Source organism: Catharus ustulatus, chromosome 5 (assembly GCF_009819885.2).
Source record: "Catharus ustulatus isolate bCatUst1 chromosome 5, bCatUst1.pri.v2, whole genome shotgun sequence".
Taxonomy (NCBI): domain Eukaryota; kingdom Metazoa; phylum Chordata; class Aves; order Passeriformes; family Turdidae; genus Catharus; species Catharus ustulatus.
Genome location: NC_046225.1, coordinates 4,233,013 through 4,244,417, shown reverse-complemented (window position 1 = coordinate 4,244,417; position 11,405 = coordinate 4,233,013). Strand labels below are relative to the sequence as shown.

Genomic DNA, 11,405 nt, shown 5'->3' with positions numbered 1-11,405 from the left:
TTTATACCCACTCACTTCACAAGGGCCTGAATGGCTGCACAGGGTGCCTGAAATTACAGGCTCAAGTCTCAGGAATGTGTCTTTTCATCTCATGTAAAAAGCCTTAAACCATAATATTAGTTCTGAGGCTGAGATCTGCTTACAGATCAGTGACATCACATCACTCCTTCTTTTTCCTTCATGCTGATTTAACCTGTTTAGACTTTCATAGAAGTCCTTGATGTAGGAGCTAAATGTCCTTGAAAACACTGGGTTCTTGGCAAGTAGGCAAATTCCCTGTATGAGGCAAAGAAGGCCAATTTTGCTTTCATTACACTGTTGCTATTCCCACCAACTTTCCCAATTTTTGTGAAAGTAGTACACACACGTTGGAGAAGGGTTCAATGTACTGCACGACCTGGATTCTATTTCTAGCATTACCATGAGTGTCTTTTTGCTTCTCTTCGCCCGTCACTTCAAGCAAATAAAACCCAGTTTTGTCTCTTGAGGGAAGGTACTCTTCCTTTTTTTGTTTTTAATAAAGCTGGAAAATAATAATTTGGCATGTAGCATACAAAGTTGTTCCACAAGGGAAATTGTTGCTAGAAGTTTCTTGTGTGTTGCTGGTTCTTAAATCGAAATCACTTGGTTTCAACAAGGAGGTCTTAGTGTCTACAATACAATTTTCAACAAGAAGGTTAGATTGATTTTCAAATTGACAGTGTTCATGTACCTGTCAGAGAAGTTCTGGTAAGGGATAACAACCCCAGAGCATAATTCCCTAAATTATCTTTGTCCCCATCACTTTTCCCAATCTTACTTAAGTGCACATCTGCTCATTTAGGTGCCTCACAGACCTGCAAGTTCTTATTACTGTGGTAGTTCCTGAATATTTTTCCTGTTATTTTATTATAATAAATGCTAGCTGTGCTGTGTTTTCATATTTCAGATCTTCATTCAGCTCAAAGACACTGAAAAGGAATGGGAGAGAGAAATACAGAACTCATGTTTCTGACAATATTTCAAGGTTCTAAAACAAAATGATGAGTAATCTAGCACCTTTAGTAATAAAATATCACACCTATCTGTTATATTTCCCTTTTACCTGTAACTCTTTGGGGTTTTTCTGCTCCTGCTCTGTCCTCAGGGTAGTATTCCTTTCATTATTTCACTCTTGTCTAAGCAACTTCCAGGAAGCATTTTTCTAGATTAAAATGACATCACTTCCAAACCCTGTAAATTCAAGTCAGCATTCACAAAATGTACTGGATTGGCAGCCTTTGACTGTAAAGTCTTTACCCATCTGAATCCACAGCCAGCACAATCTTGCCTGCCTTGCTCTGCCTGGCATTTCAAATTTATTCATCTTTTCTCCCTCACCTTCTTCAACTTGGCTGTGTTGACATCTATTTGATACTGTGATAACATGAAATATTTTTAAGAGTAAGTATTTAGAACATTGGAATTAATGGAATTATAAATGTTTTCAAAAACATGGGCCGTGAACAGAAATCAGTTTTCTGGGACATCCAGCCCTGACCAGGATTGTTTAGGTACCATTTCAGAACTCTTAGATTTCTCACTTTTTCTGCTGTTTCAAAAGTGCAGCTTCATGCAATTTATTTGTCTGAATCTGGCACTTCAAAGCCTCAACCATACCACCAAGGCACAGCAATGATTATTAAATTCTTACTGTCAGGTAAGGCAGTGATGGCTGAAGTTTAATCATACGAGGATTCTCACATCCCTGTTCCAATGGCAGCAGCCTGACATTTCAAACTGTGGTAAATTTTCTATAAACCATTTCACTGTGACCAAGATAATTATCCAGCACATTCCAGTTAGAAATATGCATTATTTCTAGCAGTATAACCATACAAAGTACATTTGAGATTTGCAATGGATTCTTTTGTTGCCATGCTGGCAGGTTTTAGGTTGGATCTCAGGGAAAGGAACAAAGGGGAATATTACAGTTAATCTAAATATTAGGAACCATGTATTTCAGCTTGGTGGCTCTGTAACAGTATGGAGAGAAAGAAAAAAGGATTTGGCAAATTCTTTTTACATTCCCCTTGTCCTTCAGTATTAAGATTACTCAGGGAATTATCATCTTACCCCTTGAAATGGAGAGACGTATCAGGAAGGCTTCTCAAGGATGACTTCCAAGTCATCCTTCCAAGGATGAATTCCAAGGTATTATCAGGTACCTGGATAACAAAACAGTGGACATTACTTTTATGACATGAACAGAAAACCAATCTCTATTACACAATACTCAAATTAAAAAACACAACCCACAGAACACAATTCAAATTAGTAATGGGAGGTGCAATGGAGAAAGCAAGAGTAAGACTTTCTTAAAACCAAGAACTCACATTAAAACTATTTTCTAGCTATTTCTGAAAAGAAAAACAAAACAACAACAAACAAACCTTGATACGTGAAAGCCTTGCTCTGAGCATACATTTCTGAGGCAAGAGTATTTCTCATTGACTTTCAGCTTTACTTTTATGTTTTGTTCTCAAGGGAAATACCCAAGGCAATTGAAAGTCCATTCCTGTAGCCCCCTGTAACAACAGAGGATTTTTTTTATAAAAGGAACACAATATGGGCAGTACCATTTTTTGAGTCAAAGGATCCCTGCACGAATACAAGGTTTGATTCAGACAGATTGCTGCATGGCTGTGCTCTAAAATGTATTAACACTGATACAGATGTGTAATTAGGTTAAACACCTAGATTGTCTTAAATTAATAACCCCAAGCACTTCAGAGTTACAGTAGCTGCACAATACAGTAGTTTCTTAGAGAGCAAAATTTGCTCTATTGTGCACATAATTCCACTGAAGCTCAAAGGGCTTTTGCATGTGATGAAAGACATAAAAAACACACTTCCCTAAACAGTTCAAGATGCAAGTTAATTAAAGTGATGAAGACAGAGTCCAATTCTTCCTTCAAAGCCGTAGCTGAGTAAATTATCTCTGTGAAACTCTTGGTTGGCTTTTCCTGTGCTTCATGAGGACAAACTTGGTACATACAGAAAACAACAAAGGCAAAACCAAGGATGGTACTGAAAACAGTGTGAGCTAATAAGGATTCTACACTAAGACTACCTGATGACACTCACAAATGAGAATTTCATCTTAGTGGTGATATGTGGAATAAAAGTCCACTTTCTCTGAAGTCATTGGAAAGCTTAGATAAATTTCAATTTCAGCAGCACCTGAATGTGGATTTGGAATGCAGTTTCATGGAAATTTATACTGATACTGCTTCAAAAAATTTAAAGCAAGAGAAAAATGTCATCTCAGCAGCATGCAGACAGAGTAATGGCTTTATCATATATAAATTAACACATGTACTCTATGTGTACCTAGCATTCTGTATGTTCTGCACACAAAATCAAGGCTCTGCCTTGATTTTAAAGGGGTTGCCCTAATATCACAAAATAATTTTCGCTGTGAAACAACGCACCAAAAAAAAATATAATCTCATAATAATGGAAGAGGTAATACGTCTCTGTACGGCACGAATCTTTGTGACTGGGCTCTATAGAGCATAATTAGTTCTGATTACATGCCATGGGCGCCTCAGCATCCTCCCACTGTTTTTCTGCTTGGCACCACACAGAACTGAAGCAGTCAAGCCTAAGGCAGACATCTGGAACACTTTGGGGAACCTCGGCTCGCTCGGTAAGTCAGCCACAAGCGCCTCTTTTCCACCTGAAAATTTCGACTTCAACTTGTTCCCCATGTGAGGGTGGATATTTCTCTAAGTACCTGCCGAGCTCTGTGCAGGTTTGGCCGGGCTTTTGGGCCATTTTAGCGAGAATTACCTTGCTAGTGGCTCACGTTGTTACCGGGGGCCAAGGAGCTGGGGCTCCCTCAGGGCTGGGCGCCGGCTTGGGGGCAGCTCCTGAGGGCTCCCCTCAGCCCGGCTTGGCAGGGACAGCATTTCCCTCAAGCCAGCAACACGGGCGGGCGGATGAGGGACATTTGTAGCGCTCCCCTGGTGGCACCGCGCCTCCCCCTCACGTCCCCCCCTCTCCCGGGCCGTGAGGGGCGGAGGTGGGACGGGAGCGTCCCCTCCTCTCCGGAGCGCCCACTGCGGGAGGCGGGTGCGCTCTCCATGTCCCCGCTGCCTCCGTGACGATGCCGTCCTAGCGAGGGATGATGACAGGCAGAGGAGGAGGAGGAGGAGGAGGAGGAGGAGGGAGGCAGAGCCGCCGCCGCCGGGAGCCCTGTGTCTTGCTCGCCTCCCCGGCACTTCCCGGCTCCCGCTGCCGGGCTGCGCATCGCATCGCCTCGCCGACGGGCGGTGGGCTGGCCGTGGTTTTGTGGTGAGGGGTTTGTCCTCTCCAGGTGCTCTGTGCCCCGCCGGGCAGGGCTTGTGTCTTCCTTCTCCTCCTCCTCCTCCTCCTGCCTTCTTCCCCGCTGCACACGCTGCCGGACGAGGCCAGCCGGGAGCGGGAGCAGCGGCCGCCGCCGCCGCCTGAGGGGACCCTGACCATGTCGAGCAAGAGCAGGAAGGGCAAGGAGCAGGGGAGAGTGACCTTCCCCCCGCAGCAGGAGGAGGAGGAGGAGGGTGCAGAGGAAGAGGAGCAGCAGCGCCGGCGCCGCGGCTGGAGAGGCGTCAATGGGGGGCCGGAGCCCCCTCCGCCGCCGCAAAGAGCTGTCAAAACCCTCCGGGAGCCCTACGGATACTACCCGCCCCCTCCTTTTGCCAGCACCATGTAAGTGTGGGGGCCGGGGAGGGTGTTCGGAGGGGGCCGCCCGGCAACTTCCCCGGAGCAGGGATGCGGCTCCCGGCGAGTTTTGGGCCCGGGGGCCCCGTCCCGGTTCCGTCCCGGCCCCGTCCCGGCTCCGTCCCGGCCGGCCCGGGCAGCGCGGGCGGGAGCGAGCGCGGCCAATTCGCACCGGGCGGCCCCTGCTGCCCTCGGCCCCGCTCCCCAGCTTCGCTTCTTCAGCCGTGTGCCGGGCCGAACATCCCATCCCATCCCAGCATTCCGTCCCTTCCTTTTTTCCCCTCCCTGTCTCTTTTTTCCGCGCTGGGTACAAGGGTAGCTGACGAGAAATTGCCCAATTATTGTCTCAGCTAAGGTTTAGAGAGCCCATTGCCAATGCATCCACTTTGTATATTTTTTAAATCTATGCTGAGGTAAAACCAAATTCCCCGCTGAAATCTGGGACACCTGTGCAGAAATGCCTTACCTCTGGAGATGCACCTTATCCTGTTTGGATGTGCTCTTCCAAAATTTCACTTTCTTTTCAAAGATGCAATCATAAACATTTGTCTATCTAGATGTATAAAAAGGTGCTGCCCATGCTACCAGACTTACTGCAAGATAAATGCATTCAATTTTACTAGTAGGGATGTTAACTTTCTTCTCCTCGACTTGCAAAATGTAGGTTGTCCATGAATTATTCACTAATTTTTATAACATGCTGCAGTTTAGGTAGACTTAACCTCAGAGGATTGCTTGACTATTTTATATTTTCAGAACAACGTTTAGTTCTTAATTAAATATTTTAATTACCAGATAGCAAACACTGAGTTTTAAGATAAGATATTCAGCATTTGTAGAAGCCATAATTAAAATCACCCCAGAGACAGCTGTAAAATACAGAAATAATTAGGGTAGTGCTTAGAATGGGATAACCACAAATAAAAGTGGGGCTTACCATCCCTGTGCAGAAATTCTTCACAAATACCCTGTGCCCAGCAGTTTGCACTTTGTCTTCAGCTGTCAGAAAGTTAGTTGTGCTTGAGTTACTTGTCTAGACTCCCATGTAGATGATGGAATGGGAGAGGAAATAGCAGTGGGAAAGGCAGCCTAGTCATTTATCTTCTTTTTTGGAGGTGCCTGTCTTTATCTGCCATAAAAAGAGACTTGGACACATTATTTTTAGACAGTTCAAGCTGGCTCAGATGAATTATAAGCTATGAGTTCTCAATTTCTGGGTCCCAAGTGTCCTTCCAGAAAGGTTGGCATATTCCCATGTTTAAGAAATGGGTACTACCCCAGAGGGGGATCAAACTGGAGTTCAGTTTGCGCAGCTATCAGTGTGTGAGCCTGGAGTGAGCTCTGTCTCCTGGAATTGCTCCCTGGTAGATAATTCTTGATATCCTGGGAATCTGTGAGCCCAATGGACTGACAAAGGGCTGACATGGATTAATGTGGTTGGTGTGGATTGAACTATTGGGGCATAGAGGCAAAGACACAGAAATGTATTTTCCCTGTGGTCATCCTTGGCGTAGCAGTGGGATTTTTCTCCTGGAGTAACACTCTGTGTTTGGTGCTAATGCCTGAAATCACTGTGCATGTTAACGAGAGAAAGATGAGCATCAGCTTGCTGCTGATGTGCTCAGATTGACACATGTCAGGCTTTAGCAGGCACAGAGTGAGAATCCTTGGCTGGAAGGATTTGTAGCCTAAATATTCAGTGCAAGGTGTGAGGAGAAAGAGGCAGGAAGATGTGAAGTAGGCAAGGTGGTTTTGAGATCTCTGAAAGCAGTAGCCTGTGCAAGGTGCTTGTCAGTGTACAGCTGGCTCCCTCCTGTGCCAAATATTGCTGGAAAAAAAAGTAATTAACCTCGGGTTCCCACTATGGTTGCAGACTGGATGTAATACTTGTTTCACAGGGTACTGTATGCCCCAGTGGGAAAAAGGTGGATAAACCCTGTAAATTAAATGTAGTAGGCATCAGATACCTGACTTCTCTGAAAATCACAGTGAGGTTTTCTGACTGGCAGAACACAAAGAAAGGACCAAGTTTCAAAGGAGCTTTAAAATTCTTTATTGGTACAGCCCTGTTAACTTGGTTCTTTCCTGGTGAGATGTTTGCCTTGTTCTGTGTGTGTATGGATGCCCTCCTGCCATCAGTATATAGTCCTTTTTTTCCCACAGGAGTTCAGATGGTTGGTATTTTCCCTTGAGGAATTAGTGAAGGGTAATGGTCAGAAAAAGCTCTGCATAGTTTCATGGGGCAGGAGTTTGTTCCATCCCTTAAGTTCATGCACACCTCCTCCTGATATCTCACTGTAATTTTTTTTTCCATTTTTTTGGACTAAATCTTTCCAGTTTGGAGCCAGAACTTCTGTGAGATGACATGAGGGCATTTTGGATGATGGATTGTGTCGTTTCAGACCAGTGGGAGAGTATAGACCTCAGTCAGATCTTGCAGCTGGCCTGATTTATGTTCTGCTGTTCAGCTGAATTAGCCTCCCTCTTCTGGAAAGCCCAGGCAGTAGCTCACAGAAGGGAAAAGGAAGCTCTCATTTAATGTGATTTGGATTTGGTGCAGGGACTGCCAAATTTTTTGGAACATTAGCTAACATGCATGAAGGAGACACTGGTTCTAGTGGTGAAGAAACAAATTTCCCACTGGCCCATTCTCACACATGGCTGTAGCAGAGCTTGGAGAGATGGGAAAGCCTTCCTTTGGGGAGAGGCAGTGAGGATTGGGAATTGCCCCTCCAGCACTGCTTGTGGCCCTGCTCAGAGCCGGGAACACCTTCCTCACGTGGAAGAGCTGTTTTTTTCTGTGACAGAACAAATAAAACACTTGAGATCGCTTAGTTTGAGAGGTCTCAGGAGTCATTAGCTACAGCACTGTGCTCTGATGTATGTGCATGTTTGAGCACTTCTGTAAGGCAATTACCAGTCTTTAATTTTAAAACTGGGACCTCAGAGGTGACTTTTGGCAGAACAAGAGGCACAATCTGCATCTCCTGCTCGGATGACTCCGGTGTTGTTGCCTCTAAACGCTGTTGGCACGATGTACTTATCAGATCTGTCTGTTACCACTGGCCTGCATTTCCTTTAGGGCTAGAAGGGAATCAGGATCACTAATGTATTGTAGTTCAGCAGGGGGGTAAACTGCTTGTAAATTGTTGATGCCATCTTTTATTGCATGTGGTAGTTCAGGGAGAGTAACAGCCTGTTCTTCAGCACAAATTGCTCTATGGATCTGGGAAGGCCCAGGATGAAATCTCTGTTTCTCCAGATACCCTCCTTTCTTTTAAAATTCCTTGTGCTGCTTGCAGTGTTAAAAAGTAGACTTAGAAACAAAACTATAAATCCTTTGGGTTGCTGTAGATAACGAGTGGGATAAGGAAAAAGGAATTCTCAGGTCAACTCTTCATCCCACATTTCTGTTCTGCTGCAGTTCCAGATTGAACATGAACAGGGATAGGTAGAGTAACAGAGTAGAAATCTGTAATTGAAACAGCCCATGGTAGTAGCAGAGGGATTGTGCTTTTTCCAGCCCTTTGCAGTTGCTGTGCTGCTCAAATGTCTTGTACATTCCTTGTAGGAATAAGTCTGACCAGGCAAGGATATGATGCAATGTAAGGTCGTGGTAAATGTGATGTGTGCAGAAAACAGGAGACAAGTGGGCATTGATTGTTCAGTGGAAAAATCTCTTTTTTAATAATTTTTTATTTCCCATATGAAGGTCATACATTTTAGATTAAAATGTTTGAGGTAAGCATAAGCATGTTATAGTGTAGGATAGGTTTTTGTAATGAGCCAATTAATTGTTCAGAGTGCACATAACATTGCTCTGTCTGACAGCTTGTGATACTTAATATGAGGTAAAAGTCTTGAAAGGTGATGTGCTCCTTCAGGAGCCTTGGCCTCATTGTGTGGGAGTTCTGCTGCAAAGCAGAGCTGATGAGTGAGTGATTCTGAAGGTTTGTGTGCAGTTCCTGAAGTTCTTCCTTCTTTCCATGAAGTTTTTCAGTTCCTCAAAACAGCTCCTTAGCTACTGCAGGCTCAAGGCCAAGTGAAACATGTCCAGATGTGGTGGGACAGGTGTGCTTCAGTTAGCATGGCTGATCTCCAGTTCCATCCTTCTTTGCATTTTCCTTGCTTGGTTCTTTTGTGGGTTTTTTTTCTGTGCATTCTAGAAATATTTTAATATTTTTGTGTGTTTGTTCTTTCAGCTATTTGGAATAGTTGGGAAGAGGAGAAATGATTCCCATCTCTCCTTCCCTCTTTTTAAATGTAGGTTGTCAGCACCCTACAGAGACAAGGCTGAGTGTCTGAACTTTAAAGGCTTTGGAAATAGAACACAAGTAATTAATGCACATTTAGTTCTATTTTAATCATATTTTTAAGCCAGTTTAATGATGCTGAGAGATGCATCTTGAGATTTTGCTGGTTTGATTATTTCAGATGGCAAATAATACATACAAAGTATATTGAAAATGGTCAAACACTTAAAACTAAAATTCTAAGCCTTTTATTCATACTTTGGGATAGCTAAAAATATTAGATATAAGAAAAGGAGAGCAGAAAATTAAATAGGAGACCTTGTACCTGATTGTTGAATGCATTATTCTGACCAGAGCTATGCTGGCTTCAAGGTCTTAGAATTTGCTGAGGGAAAAGTGGAAGAGAGGAGAAGTGTGGATGAACACAACAGCCTCATGGCCCTGTGGAGCTGCACAAGATTTTTTTCTTTTCATTATTTTGAGCATGTTTTGACAATATTTTAGTCATTAAAATACCAAGCATTGTGCATCTTTATTTTGAGAAGGTGTTGCAGTCACTTCAGAGCCATCATTTCTGTCACAAGGTTTACAGTTAAGGATGTCTTCCTTATTAGGAACCCACTCTTGAAAGGACAGTGTTGAAAGGATGTGTGTCTCTCTGAGGAAGTCAGATGAATCACCTCAATGATCACTCAGATAGTGGGCTTTGAAAGGAAGGTAGATAAAATGAAAATAAATGTCATATTTCAAAATATGCTGAAAAATAAAACTGAGTATATAAGGACAATTGTATTGTGGACTTCATAAAAGATAAATGAGATTCAAAGTGGCAGTTTAGAGTCCTCTTAAAGCAAGAAGTCAGCATGGGTCAATTTGTTTTGTCTTTGTTACATGTTTAATAGCTGTAAATTTTTTTTCTTTATAACATTACAATAAACACTACATTTCTGCACCTGTGTGATTTTGGATGGGGAGGAAAAGTGGAAATGTAACAGCATAAAAGATCTTGTTTAAAAAGAAACTATAAGAAGAAAATATATCTGGTTTTACTTCTGATTTTGTTGGGGAGTAAGATAGCAGCACGCTGTGGCTGTTCACAGTGTGCACTCTGGGCTCAAGTCTTTATTTCTGACTACTCTTAAGTGGGAAATATGCCTGAGGTTTAAGACATTAAATTCTGTGTTTAACAGACTTACAAATCCTCTCTGTTATGCAGCCTTTTTTATAGATTTAAGGAAAGTGGTACAGAAGCAAAAAAATAAAAATAAAAATGAAAGAATGGATCATGTTATGTTTGCCAGAGCAGTTCTGCCACATCTTTCAAAAAGTAAATTGTGGTTATAGCATTGCTTATACTGCAGTGCCACTCAGGCTATTTCAGATAGTCCAGAAATGCCAGCCACAGATAAAAAGGTAAAAAGATCAAATGCTTCATCCCAGGAGAGCCCTGCCCTTGCTAATGAGTTTCACAGTTTCTTTGCTTGATGTGCAACCGAGCTGCCCGTTTGTGTTCCCTGAAATGCTCAGGGCTTGGACTGGCTTTTAGGATGTTTGTAGCTGCCTTAAAGTGATTAACATTTTATATTTTGATGTAGATAGCTGGAAGGGCAGCCTATCCCTACAACCTGAATGGAATTAGTTATCCCAATGAAAACTCCAGTGCTGCATCCATCCAGTGATGGCAACAGGCATATTTTGTGCAGCATCAACAGAGCAAAGCTCACACCCACAAAAAACAACCCCAGCAGCACTTAGGAGGCTGTTCCTCTGTCTGTGGATTTGAACCTGCACCAGTTTGGATATTTACCTTTCAAAGCTGCCCCTGCAGGTGCTGCTGTGTCCACTTTCATGCAGTGCCCAAAGGTGTGTGTGGCATTTTTCCCTTGGTTCTGTCCTTTTTACTGACTTAAAAAGGGCTGTTTCATATTTTGGTTTGCCCTTGGCATTCATTACATGGACTCACATCTCTTCTAAAGCACTGAGGGCAGATGTTGCACACAGGTAGAGATCCTATAAAAGAAAGGTCTTATAAAACCTGGTTTAGGCTTAGGTTAAAGCTAAGAGTTAGCTTGTAACTTTCCATGTGAAAAATCATAAGAATGAAAGCAGTTAGCACAACAAACTATTCTGGTACAAGAACCGTTTGCACCTGTAATAAACAAGAAATCTGTCCCATGGGAATCAGTGAACAAAATATGTAAACTAACCAAAAATAGAGAAATTTGACAGACATACACCCTGGCCATTTACAGACCAATAAACTGGGTGTCAGTGTGTTGTTAACCAATTAGGTCTAACACAGTGCCTTGTGATATTTCCTATAAATATGAGCTTTGTGAGTAAAGAATTGGCTTTTTCTGCATGAAGAAACTGAGTCCTGTCTGCTTATTACTGCAACATGTAGGATTAATTTCCTTTTCAGTTTTTCTG

General features: G+C 42.9%; 1 protein-coding gene across 1 annotated transcript in view; it reads left to right on the top strand.

Annotated features, from left to right (window-relative positions):
* The first annotated feature begins 4,023 nt into the window (after positions 1 to 4,023).
* Positions 4,024 to 11,405, top strand: part of TRPC3 (transient receptor potential cation channel subfamily C member 3) — a 32,051-nt gene continuing 24,669 nt past the window's right edge. The window contains exon 1 of the mRNA XM_033061083.2: positions 4,024 to 4,710. Coding sequence (XP_032916974.1) covers positions 4,487 to 4,710 — 224 coding nt within the window. The 5' untranslated portion in view covers positions 4,024 to 4,486. The remainder of the gene's footprint in view (positions 4,711 to 11,405) is intronic.